Source organism: Procambarus clarkii, chromosome 72 (genome assembly GCF_040958095.1).
Source record: "Procambarus clarkii isolate CNS0578487 chromosome 72, FALCON_Pclarkii_2.0, whole genome shotgun sequence".
NCBI lineage: Eukaryota > Metazoa > Arthropoda > Malacostraca > Decapoda > Cambaridae > Procambarus > Procambarus clarkii.
The window spans coordinates 15,509,562-15,529,244 of record NC_091221.1 but is presented as its reverse complement, the minus strand read 5'-3'; the positions used below and the strand labels follow the sequence as shown (position 1 = coordinate 15,529,244).

General features: G+C 41.4%; 1 protein-coding gene across 1 annotated transcript in view; it reads right to left on the bottom strand.

Moving 5' to 3' along the window:
* Positions 1-19,683, bottom strand: part of LOC123773774 (cholesterol transporter ABCA5) — a 567,017-nt gene that overhangs the window by 126,750 nt on the left and 420,584 nt on the right. Inside the window, exons 26-27 of the mRNA XM_045767705.2 lie at positions 4,935-5,138; positions 1,145-1,305 (exon numbers count right to left, since the gene is read on the bottom strand). Of these exons, the coding sequence (XP_045623661.1) occupies positions 1,145-1,305; positions 4,935-5,138 (365 nt within the window). The remainder of the gene's footprint in view (positions 1-1,144; positions 1,306-4,934; positions 5,139-19,683) is intronic.

Sequence of the window (19,683 nt, the reverse complement as noted above, 5' to 3'; positions counted from 1 at the left end):
TAGGCAGTGGAAACAGGAAGCCAGAAACAGGATACCAAATTGGAGATGAAGCCCTCCACGAAACGGACACAGAGAAAGATCTAGGAGTTGATATCAAACTAAACCTGTCTCCTGAAGCCCACATAAAAAGAATAACATCGGTGGCGTATGCGAGGCTAACATCAGAACTGCCTTCAGGAACCTGTGTAAGGAATCATTTAGAACCTTGTATACCTCATATGTAAGACCAATCCTGGAGTATGTGGCCCCAGCATGGAGCTCGTACCTTGTCAAGCACAGGACTAAGCTGGAAAAAGTTCAAAGGTATGCCACTAGGATAGTTCCAGAACTAAGAGGGATAAGTTACGAGGAAAGGCTGCACGCAATGAACCTAAAGTCGTTGGAGGATAAGAGAGATCAGGGAGACATGATCACGACCTACAAAATTCTAAGAGGAATTGATAGGGTAGATAAAGATAAATTGTTTAACATGGGGGGTACTCGAACAAGGGGACACAGGTGGAATCTGAGTACCCAAATGAGCCACAGGGACTTTAGAAAGAACTTTTCAGTGTCAGTGTAGTTAACAGATGGAATGCATTAGGCAGTGATGTGGTGGAGGCAGACTCCATACACAGTTTCAAATGTAGATATGATAACAAACCCAGTAGGCTCAGGAATCTGTACACCAGTTGATTGACGGTTGAGAGGCAAGACCATAGAACCAGAGCTCAACCCCCCACAAGCACAACTAGGTGAGTACAAATGAGTACAAAGTTCTTACAACTTGTTATAAAATTTTTGTGACATGTGTGAATGATATTGCAACTTGTTATACAATTGTTACAAGTTGTTAGAAGATGTTACAATTTGTCTGAACATTGTAACAATGTTGTAGTTTTGTAATGTGTTTGGCAAGGTTGGGTTAGAACCTGGCAATCCCTCAGGATCAGCTTGGTCAGAAGGATGCCCTGTGATGCCAAGTATAGCATTACAGGGATTGAATTTGTTCCAATACTGGTGCATAATGTTAACCTCTCCTGACTATTATGAACCTAACTAATGGGACATTTAGTATGCCTGCATTAGGGAGTATCTGAGTCAAATACAGAAGAATATATTTTTCAGGTATAAACAAGAAAAAATATATGCAATATTTTCTTACATTTTCACTTGGTCTTCCTGAACTCCTCTCACTTCTGCATAACATTCTATGTGCTCAGCAACAGTTATATTCTTCCAGAGTGCATCATGTTGAGGGCAATATCCCATTGCCTCAAACACACTGGACATACTAGATGACACAGTCTCACCACAAATTTGTACCTTGGGGAAGTGAGCATATTTAAAATTACACATACAAGAGAATAAATATGAAAATTAATCTAAAAGTACCTGCTACAGCTAAAGTAATTCAAATAACATGAACAAATGTTCCTCATTGTACATTCAATTAATTATTTAATTCATATAATTACTAATACTATATGTCACATAATATAAAATCAACCAAATCATAATTTCCTGCTAAGGGAAAACCTCCTTATCTTTCCAACATTTAACCCTTGACCAGTGCTAATTGCATATAGAATACAATTTTGATCTCGCAACCTGCAAGGCGCAAATTGGATATACACTTCCGACCTTTCTATCGGAGCTCAATCATTCGTTTATTCCATCTATTCATCTGCGATTCGGCCCGAGGCGGCACCTCCACTCAAGGGAAGCCTTTATCGTTTCGCAGTCGGCCACTGAGGTGCTGGTGGCACTGGTTTGTTTTTGTTTACCCGCAGCGGACAAAACCCTCCCTCTCTCTCACTGTTTTATATCTGTGCATATTTTTTGCATCCTGCTACTAGTGCATCAAGAAATGCAGTTAATATGTTGTTTAGGGCTTCAACAAGCAATGAAGAGAAAAAAATGTTGTGATGATCTGTTATCAGAGCAATCACCTTATAAAGGAAGATGAATCTAGAATGTCTCCTGTGTGGCAGATAGAGGTGCAGGGGAATGTGTCCAAATTTGAGATTGTGATTCGCTCTCTCCTGAGCAAATGTATAATACTACTACTACTACTACTACTACTAATAACAATAATAATAATAATTTATTTAGGAAAAGTACATACATAGTTGCAGAGTTACAGTACAAACATTCTGTTTGATTTAAAGATAGAGGTAGTACATACAATACCTAAAGCCACTAGTACGCATAGTGTTTCGAGCAATTTTGACAATAAAAACAAGTTTGTACAGAGAGAGACCCTGGTAAAGGGAGAAATAGTGGTGTTAAATTTAAAAAAAAAGTCTGGAACTCTTACAGTTGAAATCCCCATCAGCACAATAGTCAGTAATGCACATGTGCAAAGCATTTTCATAGCAGGAAAACATCATCCCATGAACAGGGGGTAATCAGCAAAGTAAATACCTGGTTGATACCTGGTTGATGGGGTTCTGGGAGTAGTTCTGGGAGTGGGGTTCTACTCCATTTCAACTGTAAGAGTTCAAACTCTTCTACTCCCCAAGCCCGGCCCGAGGCCAGGCTTGACTTGTGAGAGTTTGGTCCACTAGGCTGTTGCTTGGAGCGGCCCGCAGGCCCACATACCCACCACAGCCCGGTTGGTCCGGCACTCCTTGGAGGAATATATCTACTTTCCTCTTGAAGATGTCCACGGTTGTTCCGGCAATATTTCTTATGCTTGCTGGGAGGATGTTAAACAACCGCGGACCTCTGATGTTTATACAGTGTTCTCTGATTGTGCCTATGGCACCTCTGCTCTTCACTGGTTCTATTCTGCATTTTCTTCCATATCGTTCACTCCAGTACGTTGTTATTTTACTGTGTAGATTTGGTACTTGGCCCTCCAGTATCTTCCAGGTGTATATTATTTGATATCTCTCTCGTCTTCTTTCTAGTGAGTACATTTGGAGGGCAGTATCCACTCAATTTAACGGCCTCTTTTATACCGATCTGCCGGTAATAACGACTGGTTTGGGAGATCAGTATGTGGACCCTCATATACCAGTCTGGCGGTCAATATTACCGAAGGTCGGTATTGAGTTTGTTTTGGCATTGGCGGCCCCTCACGTGGCAACAGGCCACCGACCTCCAAGGCCTTGCGGGAGGGATGGGAGGCAGTGATTGATGGAGGGAGGCATTGAGGGGGAGAGGCAGGGAGAGTGTTGGGGGTGGTGGTGAGGGTGGTAGGGAGAGTATTGGTGGTGGTAGTGAGGGAGGGAGGGAGGGAGAGGAGTGGTGTTGAGAGAGGGAGGGAGGGAGAGGAGTGGTGTTGAGGGAGGCAGGGAGAGGAGTGGTGTTGAGGGAGGTAGGGAGAGGGGTGGTGTTGAGGGAGGTAGGGAGAGGGGTGGTGGTGTTGAGGGGTGGTGTTGAGGGAGGTAGGGAGAGTGGTGGTGGTGAGGGAGGCAGGGAGAGTTTGTGAGTTTGCAGCCTTCTCTGTCTTTTCGGGCGATGGACGTGACGGCTGCTTTCCGGAGTGGTCCTTGGGTTATAGATGCTTGGTTGGTTCGGTCGGGGGGTGCATCATATGTTGTGTCCGCTTGCAGCTCTTCGCCATTACCTGTATGCGTGGCTAGGGATGCACTTTGAGTTGATCCGGTTTCCTTCGTTCCCTATTCCAGGGCTCGAGTCTCCCAGGTCGTCCGCAGGGTTATTAAGTCTAGCCGGCCTGCAGTCTATCCTCACGCTCATGCCGTTCGGCTGTTTGCAGGTTTGGCTGCCGTGGTTGGTAACATGTCTTTGGGCTCATGTTCCTCTTGGAACACAAGCCCATCATGTTCGGGCGTGGGGATTTGGAGGTCGCACAGGTTCCTGGCCACCCGTTATTTTGTGAGCGTTTCTTCTCCTGGGCATTCTTGTGTTACTTTGGGTCGCAGGTTGCAGCCTGTTGTCTCGACTTCGAGTTGCGAAGTTTTTGTCGGCCCCCTCTCGGATTAGCCCTTTCTATTCCTTCTCTTTGGGGTATGTATCTCTAGGGAGCCATAGGGGCTTTCCTCAGAAAACCAGCGTTGAATGTAATGAAACACCATTTTCTGAGTATCAAAGCTAACTTAACCAAATCTAGCCAAACCAAACCTAACCAAAGCTAACTAAATCTAACCAAAGCTAAACAAACCAAAGCAAACCTGACCTAACCTAACTAAACCAAAGCTGACTAAACCTCAAACTGGAACTTTAAGCCTTTCCCTGGATGTCACTTGAGCACAGAAGAATTAGGTGATACTATTATTCACGGTAGTGTGGTTGACAATTTTATGATTCGGGCGTGGATAACCTAAATTCATCTGTTCTCAAGTAGCTCTCTATTGTGGGCTAGCTCATAGCTAGCCCAAAGGCTTCAAGACATTTCAACACTCTTCCCCTATACATACAGGACATAACTGGCTGACCTCTCACAATCTTTAAAAGAGAAATCGACAAGCATCTTCGAAGGATATCTGATCAACCAGGCCGTGACTCATATGTCAGGCTGTGAGCATCCGCATCAAACAGTCTGGTGGTTCAGACCAGCAACCACGAGACTTGGTTAGAGACCAGGCTGCAGGGACTCTGATCCCCAGAACCTTCAACAGGTAGGTCGACTATCACCTGCTTCTAGTGCCCAGGTGACGGAAAAGTTATTATCCACAGTACTGTGGTTGACAATTTATATTACTCGGGCATGGATCACCTAATTCTTCTATGATGAAATGGCCTAGGGAAGTAGGAACTTTAAGCCTAGGAAAGGCTTAAAGTTCCAGTTTGGGCAGCAGAGGTGCCTTTGGAATCCTTCAATATTGTGGCTAGCTCATAGTTCAGAATAGAGTCCTCGTCTCCCATGCTGGAGGTTAGGTGTTTGAGGCTCCTAATGCCCAAGTGAATGAAATGTAGTAACACACATAATTTATGATACCAGTTTTACAGGGAAGGCATTAAAAGTAAAATCTATATTCACTTACCTTTCCCTTTGTAGGTTTCTCCTCTGCTGTCATGATTCGCAAAGTAGTGGTTTTTCCAGCTCCATTTGGGCCCAGAAGACCAAAAACTTGTCCAGATTTTAACTCTAGGGACAAACTCTTCAAAGCAACAAAATTTTGTCCTTCTTTGATTTTACATGGATGTCCAGTTTTTCCCTCTTCCTTTTTGTATTCTTTTCCAAGGTCCTTGAAAAACACAAATTCCAAAGATCAGTAAGGCAGACAAGAAAATTTCAGACAAGATTCAGCATTGAGACAAGAAAAAACCAGCATTGAATGTAATGAAACGCCATTTTCTGGGTGAGTCCCGGAGGCTCCCCGGAGCTATTCAGGCTGAATGGATATGTATAACTTTCTGGCATCAAAGTGCTAGGAGTTCTTGCCTACCGGGGACCACGAGCCAGAACCTGGCCCCCTCAGAGAGGCATGAGGAGCAATGGCCTATAGAAACCCCCTTGTGGTTGGGAGCATTCTATGTCTGCCATCGATCGGGATAGGCACCCAGAAAGGTAGGCGCCCTAAAACAAACCCCTATTCTGGTAAAAATATTGCTACCGAAAGCCGAACGAGTGGACAGAATTCCCCAAACAAAATTATTTAACTAGCATGACGTCATCACGTCGCTGCAGCACCGTCTGCGCAACCTGTCCTCTTAAAAATAACGTCGCTTTTGGCCGTTTACCAGTATGGCCAAAAGTGGACGTAATTTGAAAATGAAAAAAAAATGAAAATAAATTTGAGATTTTATTTTCAGCAACAGTAAGTTAAGGGTCCTCTGGTAGGTTAGGTGGGCAGGAAATTCTCATAAAGTTTCAAAACGTTAATTGAAAGTTTCCTCTTCTAACACTTACATAGTAAGCCGGACGACTCAAACAGAAAACGGAACAGTACGTGACTTTTGTGAGTAGATTTCATTTCAAATTACGTCCAAATTTGGCCATAGCACGCATACGTGCAAAAAGTGACATTATTTTTAAGAGGACGGGTTGGTCTGCGCAACCCCCCCTCCCCGGGAGGGGGGAGCCCCAGACTCTCCACGCTGGCGATCCAACTTGCAGTTCTTAGGCTGGATGTCAAAATACGCGAAACACGCTGCCGACCGGAGGGAGGGAGGGATGCTGAGAGGGATGCTATTTGTACAGCCCAGCAATCCAGTGCATTGTATCTACATTCCAGTTTATGTAATCATTCTATCGACTTCACAGGGGCAAAATGTATTGTTAAAAGTAAGGATTTTGTTGAATGAAACGTGATCAAGTCTGCTCTGATCAAACATTGTAACAACAGCCTTAGTGTGAGCCCCGTTATGTACAAGTTGGATCCCTATTTAAGCTTCAATATAGCATGTCAAAATAATATAGCAATCATTTAACACGTATGGCACTTTGAGATATTAATAGGAGCTGCCTCGTATGGGCCAATAGGCCTTCTGCAGTTACCTTCTTTCTTATAATTCCTTTCCTCCACTTATTTTTGGTGGTCAGGTGATCTGCACAGGCAGATATAAAGGTCTGATCAGCAATGTTTTCTTATCTGCATTTTACTTTGCTCTGATGAAGGCGAATTAGCCGAAAACGCGTTAAGCATTTTCTATTTTTCACATGTGGTTATTCTGCATACTTGGATCAGTGTTTTGGTGATCATTATTGCATATATATATATATATATATATATATATATATATATATATATATATATATATATATATATATATATATATATATATATATGCAAACAAGCCTGAATGGTCCCTAGGATTTCTAGGATTAGAAATCCTAGTAAACAACACAGAAATCATCGATAGATACAGCGATAGCAGGCGGCTTGACGTTTGCGAGGCACTACACATCAAGAAGTCAACACCAGCAATCAACAGCCAATTATTGCACAACTATATTCTACCCACCTCAAGACTCCGCTCCAATATAGAAGCATCAAGAAATATGGACCAATAGGCTTTCTACAAACACTTCTATTCAATACCCATTGTTTGTGTTCTGTCTTGTGTTGATACTTTTAATACCCTATTAATATCCCCTCTTGTTCTGTCTTGTGTTAATGCCACATCACCCCTCCCACCTCACTCAAATGTAGATATAAAATCGGAGATACGTAAGTTCTATTCAGTTGTGTATTTGTGAACTAAAGTCTTTGAAAATGTAATAAGTTTTACGAAACGCGCCCGTGTCGCGTCAGACTAGAAATAAAAATGAATTTTGGAGAATTAATTTTTGATTTACCTCCAACAGTGAAGCGTAATGTACGAAAGATTGAGAAAATTCGTGTTAGAATTATTAATCTTACTTTTTCGGTCATATTTAATAATATATAAATATATATATATATATATATATATATGTATACAGTGGTACCTCGGAATGCGATTGTCCCTGTATGCGAGGTTTTCGGAAGGCGAGCAGTATTTACTCCAAAAATTTGTCTCGGAAGGCGATGGTTACTTCGGGACGCGAGTTTGTTGATACGCGTACAGGCCGACCTAGCGCGTGGTGGTTCGGCGATCGTCGCCCCTCTGCCCCGCTGCCCCTCAGTTTACCATTGTCTCGCGCTCAGTGACTACCCCCACATCAATTCTTCTCGCGGATTTTCAGTGTTTTGTTGGATTTTTGGTGATTTGTCTATACAATTTGTTATTATATATCTCACCATGAGTCCCAAGAAAGCCAGTGGTAAGGATAAAGGCCAGAAAGCTCATGTGAGGATGACAATAGAGGAGAAACAAGAGATCATTCGGAAGCATGAGAACGGTACACGTGTTGTTGAACTTTGTAGGCAGTACAACAAAGCCACATCAACAATATGCACTATACTTAAGAAGAAAAATAAGATTATGGGTGCTAATGTGGCAAAAGGAGTAAGAACATTAACGGCACAAAGACCACAAATACTTGAAGAAGTGGAAAAGTTGTTATTAATTTGGATACACGACAAGGAGTTGAGGGGTGATAGTGTTTCGGAGGCCATTATTTGTGAGAAAGCCAGGGTGTTGCACGAAGACCTTCTAAAGAAGACCCCTGCAACGAGTGATGCAGATAAGAAAGAATTTAAGGCAAGCAGGGGCTGGTTTGAAAAATTTAGAAAGAGAAGTGGTATCCATAGTGTTACAAGGCATGGGGAGGCAGCCAGCTCAGACAAACCAGCCGCTGGACGATTTATTGAAGAATTTAAAGAATTTGCAGAGACTGGGGGATACCTACCGCAACAAGTGTTTAATTGTGATGAAACAGGACTGTTTTGGAAAAGAATGCCTAAGAGGACATACATTACCAAGGAGGAAAAATCCTTGCCTGGACACAAGCCTATGAAAGATAGGTTTACGCTTGTGCTGTGTGGAAATGCGAGTGGCGATTTGAAAATTAAACCCTTGCTAGTGTATCATTCTGAAAATCCAAGGGTTTTCAAACAGTATAATGTGCAGAAAACCTATTTGTGTGTGATGTGGAAGTCTAATAAAAAAGCATGGGTGACTAGGCTTATTTTTTCGGAGTGGGTGAATGAAGTGCTGTGCCCTGCCATAGAAAAATATCTGCAGGAGAAACAATTGCCACTCAAAGCCGTGCTTCTCCTTGACAATGCTCCTGCTCATCCTCCAGGCTTGGAAGATGATTTGTTGCCTAAATACAATAAATTCCTCACAGTTAAATTCCTTCCTCCTAACACCACTCCTCTAATTCAGCCTATGGACCAGAAAATCATAGCGAATTTTAAGAAACTGTATGAAAGGGCACTTTTCCGGAAATGTTTTGAAGTGACTGAAGCCACAAACCTCACCCTCAAAGAGTTCTGGAGAGAGCATTTTAACATTTGTAGTGCTTTAAAACTCGTTGACAAAGCCTGGCAAGAAGTGACTCAAAGAACCCTGATCTCTGGCTGGAGAAAATTGTGGCCTGAAGGTGTGAGAGAACTAGACTTTGAGGGGTTTGAGCCTATAAATGATGCGCCTATTGTTGAGGAAATTGTTAGTCTAGGCCAGCAAATGGGCTTGGAATTGGATGGTGATGATGTGGAGGAGTTGGTGGAAGAACACAACGAAGAACTGACCACCGAAGAACTCCTAGCCCTTCAACAGGAACAGCAAGCCAACACAGCAGCGAATGATTCTGCAGTGGAGGAGGAGGTGGCAGCAGCACCAACAGCACCAGCGAATGTCCCTTCTGCAGTAATTAAGAAGGTGTGTCAGATGTGGGAAGAGATTCAAACAACTATTGAACAGACTCACCCAGAGAAAGCTGTAGTAGGCCGTTGTCTTAATCTTTTCAATGACAATGTGATGCCTTACTACAGAGACAGCTTGCGAAGAAGGGAAAAGCAAGCTTCCATGGACAGATTTGTGGTGAGGAAATCGAGCAGTGAGCCTCAACCAGGACCTAGTGGCACTCAGGTTAAACGTCCCAGGGAGAGCACACCAGAAAGGTCCTCACTGCCTGATGTGATTATGGAAGGGGACTCCCCTTCCAAACAGTAACTCCTCTCCTCCTCCCCCCTCCTCACCATCTTCCATACGCCTACAGCACTCGACAGCAAGGTAAGTAATAACTGGAACATAGTTTTGTAGGTTTATTTAGATGAATTAGGTAAATTAGGTATAAAAATTTAGTTTGATGTGGGGTTTTTGGGGTAGTCAGGAACGGATTAATTCATTTCCCTTTATTTCTTATGGGGAAATTAACTTCGAAATGCGAGTTTTCGGAAGGCGAGGCGTCTCCAGGAACGGATTAAACTCGTATTCTGAGGTATGCCTGTATATATATACCTAGTAGCCAGAACGCACTTCTCAGCCTACTATTCAAGGCCCAATTTGCCTAATAAGCCAAGTTTTCATGAATTAATATATTTTCTCTAATTTTTTTCTTATGAAATGATAAAGCTACCCATTTCATTATGTATGAGGTCAATTTTTTTTTATTGGTATTTTTTTTATTTATTTTTTTATTTTTTTTATAATATAGTGCAGTCTACACTAAGGAAACGAACATAGGAATGTGCCTAAATGCCAACAGCGACTGTCCAGACAGGTACAAAAGGAGTGTTGTTAACGCATATGTCGACCGTGCTCTCAGCCACAGCTCAGAATGGAAGCAAGTCGACGAAGAACTCTGTAGGGTAAGGCAGGTCCTAGTCAACAACGGCTTCTCCAATGGTTTCGTCGAAGACATCATAAGAAGGAAAGTGAAACGCCATGCAACCTCTGAAGAGACAACTAACACAACACCTATACCCCCTATTAGACTATTTTACAGGAACTTCTTTTCCACAGCTCATAAAACGGAGGAAAGGGTCCTGAAAGATATTGTTAATAGAAACGTTATCCCTACAGACAAAAATCAGAGGATACAACTGACGATTTACTATAAAACCAGAAAAACGGCCAGCCTACTCATGAGAAACTCTCCAGACACAAAGCAGAACGCTTTAAAAGAGACCAACGTCGTCTATGCCTTCAAATGCCCTCTTGGGGACTGTAAGCTCCAAAAAACCCAGTATATAGGCAAGACAACAACATCTCTTTCTAGGCGTTTAACGATGCATAAGCAACAGGGCTCCATTAAGGAACATATAATCTCTTCCCACAACCAAACCATCGCCAGAGAAATCCTAGTAAACAACACAGAAATCATCGATAGATACAGCGATAGCAGGCGGCTTGACGTTTGCGAGGCACTACACATTAAAAAGTCAACACCAGCAATCAACAGCCAATTAATGCACAACGATATTCTACCCACCTCAAGACTACACTCCAATATAGAAGCATCAAGAAATATGGACCAATAGGCTTTCTACAATCACTTCCATTCAATACCCATTGTTTCGTGTTCTGTCTTGTGTTGATGAAATTAATTCCCTATTAATGCCACCTCACCCTATCCACCTCACTCAAATGTAGATATAAACAAATCGGAGATGTGTAAGTTCTATTCAGTTGTGTATGTGTAAACTAAAGTCTTTGAAAATGTAATAAGTTTTACGAAACGCGCTCAAGTGTCGCGTCAGACTAGAAATAAAAATAAATTTTGGAGAATTGGTTTTTGAATTACCACCAACAGTGAAAAGAAATGTACGAAAGATAGAGAAAATTCGTGTTAGAATTATTAATCTTACTTTTTCGATCATATTTAATATATATATATATATATATATATATATATATATATATATATATATATATATATATATATATATATATATATATGTCGTACCTAGTAGCCAGAATGCACTTTTCAGCCTACTATGCAAGGCCCAATTTGCCTAATAAGCCAAGTTTTCCTGAATTAATATATTTTCTCTAGTTTTTTTCTTATGAAATGATAAAGCTACCCATTTCATTATGTATGAGGTAAAAAATTTTTATTGGAGTTAAAATTAACGTAGATATATGACCGAACCTAATCAACCCTACCTAACCTAACCTATCTTTATAGGTTAGGTTAGGTTAGGTAGCCTAAAAAGTTAGGTTAGGTTAGGTTAGGTAGGTTAGGTAGTCGAAAAACAATTAATTCATGAAATCTTGGCTTATTAGGCAAATCAGGCCTTGCATAGTAGGCTGAGAAGTGCGTTCTGGCTACTACGTACGACATATATATATATATATATATATATATATATATATATATATATATATATATATATATATATATATATATATATATATATAACTCACACCCCAGAAGTGACTCGAACCCATACTCCCAGGAGCAACGCAACTGGTATGTACAAGACGCCTTAATCCACTTGCATATTGTCCTGGGGACCATTCAGGCTTGTTCGCATTTGTGTTCCTCACGTGTGCCCCAAAGAATGAGGTGATTTGGTAAAATGCTATGCCCAAGATTACTATCCGAGTGCCGGTGGTGGGGTGGTTCAAATAGCCTCGGCTATCACCTCATTATGTCCGGTCGTGATGGTCAAGTGGATTAAGGCGTCTTGTACATACCAGCTGCGTTGCTCCTGGGAGTATGGGTTCGAGTCACTTCTGGGGTGTGAGTTTTCAGTTGCATATTGTCCTGGGGACCATTCAGGCTTGTTCGCATATATATATATATATATATATATATATATATATATATATATATATATATATATATATATATATATATATATATATATATATATATATATCTATATATGGCACAACTCTCCTAAACACGAGAGTCAAGTATACAACTTTAGAACACTTTCCCAAAAGGAGACTGGAACCCTAGCCAGCACAGAAGCCTTCCAGCAACTGGCATAACAGGTACGCCTTAACCCTCTCCACCACCTGCTCAGACCCTAGAGCACTAGAACAAGTGAGGGGTCATTTAGACGTTAATTTCAACGTCTAAATGAAATTAACGTCTAAATGACCCCTCACTTGCTCTAGTGCTCTAGGGTCTGAGCAGGTGGTGGAGAGGGTTAAGGCGTACCTGTTATGCCAGTTGCTGGAAGGCTTCTGTGCTGGCTAGGGTTCGAGTCTCCTGGTGGGAAAGTGTTCTAAAGTTGTATATATATATATATATATATATATATATATATATATATATATTTATTAGTATATTTTGGTAGCAGTCTTTCCTGTAGACATATATTATTAAATATGACCGAAAAAGTAAGATTAATAATTCTAACACGAATTTTCTCAATCTTTCGTACATTACGCTTCACTGTTGGAGGTAAATCAAAAATCACTTCTCCAAAATTCATTTTTATTTCTAGTCTGACGCGACACGGGCGCGTTTCGTAAAACTTATTACATTTTCAAAGACTTCACAAATACACAACTGATTAGAACTTGCGTTTCTCTGATTTTATATCTACATTTGAGTGAGGTGGGAAGGGTGATGTGGCATTAACACAAGACAGAACAATAGGGGATATTAATAGGGTATTAAAAGTATCAACACAAGACAGAACAGAAACAATGGGTATTGAATAGAAGTGTTTGTAGAAAGCCTATAGGTCCATATTTCTTGATGCTTCTATATTGGAGCGGAGTCTTGAGGTGGGTAGAATATAGTTGTGCAATAATTGGCTGTTGATTGCTGGTGTTGACTTCTTGATGTGTAGTGCCTCGCAAACGTCAAGCCGCCTGCTATCTCTGTATCTATCGATGATTTCTGTGTTGTTTACTAGGATTTCTTAGTAAACAACATTTCTTACTAGAATTTCTTACTAGAAATTATTTCTTGGATTGGATTTCTTACTAGAAATCCTAGTAAACAACACAGAAATCATCGATAGATACAGCGATAGCAGGCGGCTTGACGTTTGCGAGGCACTACACATCAAGAAGTCAACACCAGCAATCAACAGCCAATTATTGCACAACTATATTCTACCCACCTCAAGACTCCGCTCCAATATAGAAGCATCAAGAAATATGGACCTATAGGCTTTCTACAAACACTTCTATTCAATACCCATTGTTTCTGTTCTGTCTTGTGTTGATACTTTTAATACCCTATTAATATCCCCTATTGTTCTGTCTTGTGTTAATGCCACATCACCCTTCCCACCTCACTCAAATGTAGATATAAAATCAGGGAAACGCAAGTTCTAATCAGTTGTGTATTTGTGAAGTCTTTGAAAATGTAATAAGTTTTACGAAACGCGCCCGTGTCGCGTCAGACTAGAAATAAAAATGAATTTTGGAGAAGTGATTTTTGATTTACCTCCAACAGTGAAGCGTAATGTACGAAAGATTGAGAAAATTCGTGTTAGAATTATTAATCTTACTTTTTCGGTCATATTTAATAATATATATATATATATATATATATAGTCCAACTTCAGAGGACCTCAGAAAAAAAAAAAAAATATATATATATATTTTTTTAAATATATATATGGAAGGGAGTACCACCTCTAGCTGGAAGAAGGGGGACCCATAGCCTCGGAGGAAACCACGCATAACGCATTAGAGGGAATGTTTAGATCCCCTCCAATACAGTTTCTGTGTGCTTTTCTCCTACCACCGCCTTTTTTATTTTTTGTGCTTTATTATGCATTTGATGGTTACAAGATATACATGGGTTGATACTAAAATAACAGTGCAAAAAGGTGATTAAAGGTTATGGATCTCTTGAAAAACACAACAATGGGAAACATTGATGAATGTCACAGACGGGTTCGATCATTGTTGCAAGTCAAACACTTCTTCGAATTCCTCTGAAGTTGGACTAGTGCCCAAGACGCAACAGGCATTTCCCCTCTGAATCGCAACACTGAGGCGCTGGAACAAGAAACTTTTTGCTCTCTGGTCTTTTGTAGCGCTGATCAATTTGTCCCCAAATTCCTTCAGGAACTTCAATGTACATTTTCCCCACGAACCAAGGGTCTCCGAGCCGATCGGAACAAAGCTGTAGCAGTGTGCTAGACCTCTGTATTTAATAATTTTCTAATTTAATAATTTTTTTTAATAATTTTCTAAATACATATATATATATATATATATATATATATATATATATATATATATATATATATATATATATATATATATATATATATATGGCACAACTCTCCTAAACACGAGAGTGAAGTATACAACTTTAGAACACTTTCCCACCAGGAGACTCGAACCCTAGCCAGCACAGAAGCCTTCCAGTAACTGGCATAACAGGTACGCCTTAACCCGCTCCACCACCTGCTCAGACACCTGTCTGAGCAGGTGGTGGAGCGGGTTAAGGCGTACCTGTTATGCCAGTTGCTGGAAGGCTTCTGTGCTGGCTAGGGTTCGAGTCTCCTGGTGGGAAAGTGTTCTAAAGTTGTGTATATATATATATATATATATATATATATATATATATATTGTGACGGTAACGCGTTGGTGTTCGGCTGTTTAAGGCTAGGGGTATGGCCTCGTCACATAGTTATAAAAAAAAAAATAGAAAAAACTGGAACTTCGTCTGTGGTAAGGTAAGGAGAAGACACACAAAACACAAGTAAATTTTAACAATGAAATTTTAATTACGTTAAATAAATCAAAGCATGAATAAAATGCACAAACAAATTCGTATAATAAAATCAATCCATCAAAATAATAAGAATAATTAAATGACACAATGAAAAGTTACGTTAAGGCAAAATAACAAGAAGTGCAATACAAAAGTAAATGGGAGGTGCTGGAATATTGGCTTTAAGCCACCACTTCTCTCAGTACACGCTAGCGTCTAGCCGGGAGTAGTGGTGACAACGAGAGCACTGAACATTCTGAGGTCTGAGGTCGTGGCGACCCCAGACATCAAGTATTATGGGGGGGGCGAGTGCAGGTGCAGCCAGACCGGCGACCAATCAGCGGAGCCGGTAGCGATCAACATGTAGTTTGGTGGTTTGAGTCCGAACAGGTGGCTGGCTGCATACGTTTTGCTCACCCTGGCAAGCCTTGCTGGTGTTGTTGTCGTTGTTGGACATGTCTTCCATAGTCGTTTTATATAATTTCGACGACGTAATTATGGAGGGAAGAGCAGGCTCAATCTCTTGAAGGAGATTATCGTCACAATATATATATATATATATATATATATATATATATATATATATATATATATGTGTATATATATATATATATATATATATATATATATATATATGTGTGTATATATATATATATATATATATATATATATATATATATATATATATATATATATATATATATATATATATATATATATATATATATTGTGACGATAATCTCCTTCAAGAGATTGAGCCTGCTCTTCCCTCCAAAATTACGTCTTCACAATTATATAAAAAGACTATGGAAGAAATGTCCAACAACGACAACAACACCAGCACCAGCAAGGCTTGCCAGGGTGAGCAGAAACGTATGCAACCAGCCACCTGTTCGAACTCCAACCACCAAACTACCCGTTGATCGCTACGGCTCCGCTGATTGGTCGCCGGTCTGGCTGCACCTGCACTCGCCCCAATACTACCTGATGTCTGGGGTCGCCCCAACATCAGTCCTCAGAATGTTCCGTGCTTTCGTAGCCAGCACTCCTCCCAGCTAGACTCTAGAGTGTACTGAGAGAGGTGGTGGCTTTAAGCCAATATTCCAGCACCTCCCACTTACTGTTGTATTGCACTTCTTGTTATTTTGCCTTAACGTAACTTTTCATTTTGTCATTTAAGAATTCTTATTATTTTGATTGATTGATTTTATTATACATATTTGTTTGTGCATTATTTTCATGTTTTGATTTATTTAACGTAATTAAAATTTCATTGTTAAAGTTTACTTGTGTTTTGTGTGTCTTCTCCTTACCTTACCACAGACGAAGTTCCAGTTTTTCTATTTTTTTTATAACTATGTGACGAGGCCATACCCCTAGCATTAAACAGCCGAACACCAACGCGTTACCGTCACAAGTTATATGGGGGCCCTGTCCTAGGAGCCTCACTCAGGTACTGGTGCCAAGTGGTAATTTATGGTAAGCGTATTTAACTCTGTTAACGTAGCTTTACTATTTTTCATTCAATTTCATTTTTTATAAGGTGCGGTGTATTGTGCATTACGAGAGTAACATATAGTGAAGGTGAGACAACTTTGGATTACGTGGTGACTGTAGGCCGCAGTCATACTCTTAATTGGTCATCTCTCCCTCCATGTTATTACTCGTATTTACCATCTATGTCCCTTGAATATTTCTCATTCTGACAGATCATCATATTGGTACCCTGGTACTGTGGTCTGCCCCGGGTCAAGAGTACCCAATCTTCTGCAATCTGACTGTAGGAGGACAAAGAGGGCCATAGTTCCTCTAGCTCGAACTTTAGTTGCTGAATTGGGACCTCAGCAGCAGTTCTCGTCACCAGTTGACACCTCGCACCCCTACACGTCAGTCAGAGATGATGATACATACAACGGTAGGGAATTAGCTTATTTTTTCAGAGCACAAAAGTTCGCTAATTCTGTAAGTATCATATTAAATTCAGTGGGAAAAACTTGCTTTATGTCCTTTAGAGACTTGGCAAGGTATGCCTACATCCTTGGACTACCAATTTTACTTTTGAAGCATTTAACTGTTTCATTTGTTTTCGAAACTTTGTTTCATTTGTTAGTAGGATTTTCTTGCCCTTATTCTCTTACATGAGTACCGGGTACAAGATTTCCTGCGCCCTTGATTTAATTTAATATCTTTCACTTAACGTTAAATTGTTAAAGATCACACAGGATAGGTACCAGTTGCCACGTTGTCCTGTTTCTGACATTTCATTATTGAACATTCGTGTACCTTTATTTGCTAATTTCACCATGTTTCGTCTCCAAACTTTCCGTGCAAATCCAGCAGGTGAAATAGGGACTTTAAGTCGTGCCAAGAGGACTGAACTACAAACTCTTGCACATGAGTATCAACTAGAAGTTCCCTATCAAGCCAACAAAAATGACCTACACAACCTGTTGCTGGATTACTATTTAGAGCAAGGTAAGATAGACTCTGAAACTCATGAAACTTACTATATTGCAGATAAAACTGACTTGGCAACGATGAAACTTAAACTAGAGCTGGCTAAGATTGAACGTGAGCAGCAAAAGGAAGCCCGCGAACAGCAAAGGGAAGCCCTCGAACAACAAGAACGAGCAGCTGCCATACGAAGGGAAGAACAAGAACGAGAAATCACCCTCAGAGAACGCGAAGCTGCTTTGAGGAGAGAAGAACACGAACGAGGACTCGCCCTCCAAGAACGTGAGGTAGCACTACTCCAGGAGCGGGAACGAGTACAGCTTGAAACCAAACGACGCGAGTTGGAGATGCAACGCGAACATGACAAGCAACAAGCGACTCTGGCTCTAGAGTGTCGTCAACGTGAAATCGCCTTGGAAACTTCCCACTTCACTCAACGCCAACAAGCTACTGCCAATCTTCCCGTCAGTTTTAATATATCACATGCAAGTAAGTTAATGCCATCCTTTGTAGAAGCAGAAGTTGATGTTTTTTTCACCACCTTTGAAACCCTTGCTAATCAACTCAGTTGGCCTGTCGACCAATGGGCCACACTTCTCAGAGTCCATCTTACAGGTAGAGCTGCAGTCACACTCAGTACTTTGGCGTCTGAGAATGACTACTACACTCTGAAACAAGCAGTGTTGGACGCCTACCTCCTCTCTACTGAAAGTTATAGAAGGAAATTCCGTGACCACCTGAAGGCAAGTACCACTACCTTCCTTGAGTTTGCTAACACGAAACGGAGGTATTTCATGAAATGGCTGGAAGCAGCACATGTCTCTACTTTTACAGAACTCGTCAACCTGATGCTTGTTGAAGAATTCTTGAGACGTGTGCCGCCTCCTGTCCGCCTCTACTTAGCAGATAAAGAAGAAACCGACTACCTGAAGTGTGCTAAGTCGGCTGACACTTACAGCCTCATCCACCGGCTGACACCTGAACCATCCTCCAGTAAGAAGTCGTGGTACAGTTACGAGAAGGTGAGCCCCGATCAAGCTGGTTCACAACTGTACTGCAAGTATTGTAGACTCTATGGACATACCATAGACAAGTGTGGTAAGTCTCAATACAAGGGAACCACTGACCAACAACGACCCAAACCAACTCCTCCTAAGTCCGGTAAGCCTGTGATGAATGTTGGTGTTGATGTTAATGATCTTTCTCTTTTCAGTAACCACCTGTATACTGGAACTGTCTCTGCCAACGGTTCAAATCCGGAGGGACGTTTCAAATTGAAGATCTTGAGGGACACAGCGGCTCTACAATCGATCATCTTGAAGTCGGCTGTGCCCAACATAGTCTACACCGGGGAAACGGTCTTCATCACTGACCTCACTGCTACTACTCCATACCCTCTCGCCAGAGTCCACCTGGATTGTCCCTACGTGAACGGGGAAGTCCAAGTCGCCGTCAGGGAAAAGCCTTTTCCCATGCCTGGAGTGCAACTTCTCCTAGGCAACGACTTGGCAGAAGACCTGCAACCGACCAACCTGATCGTCATGGACAAACCCCAGGTGTGTAACTCTGTGCCAAGTAACCCTATTCTTGAGTATGTTCCAGCAGAGGTTCAAGAGAGTGAAGTTTCTCCTCCGGTTCTCGTGACCACCCGTGCACAAGCCGCACGTCCACAGCCAGCTGACTCTACTGCTACCGCTGTCCCTCAAGACCCTCAGAAACTACCCCCGCATCTGACCAAGTTGGAGTTCCGTAAGTTGCAGAGGGAAGATCTTACTTTAACACCATTGTTTTTCCAGGCTGAGACTCAACCCGACAGTATTCCTGGGTTCTTCCTAGAGAACGACTTGCTCTACCGCAGATATAGACCCAGTAAACTGAAGGAGGAGGACGATTGGGCCAACACCGAACAACTTGTGATTCCCACCAGCCTGCGGCCCACTATTCTACACCTGGCCCACGGAGCATTCTCCCACTACGGCTTCAACAAGACTTACCATGGGATTCGTCAAGACTACTACTGGCCAGGTATGGTAAACAACGTCAAACAGTACGTAAAACAGTGTCATACATGTCAGATGGCAGGCAAACCGAACGTCTCCATTCCCAGAGCACCACTGATTCCCTTACAGGTGCCTGCGGAACCTTTCCACAGACTCATAATAGACTGTGTTGGTCCTTTACCTCGGACCAGTTCAGGTAACGCCTACATCCTAACCATCCTGTGTCCTACCACCAGATTTCCCATAGCAGTTCCAGTGAAGAACATCACGGCTGCTACGGTTATCAAACATCTACTGAAGATCTTCACTCAATACGGATTTCCC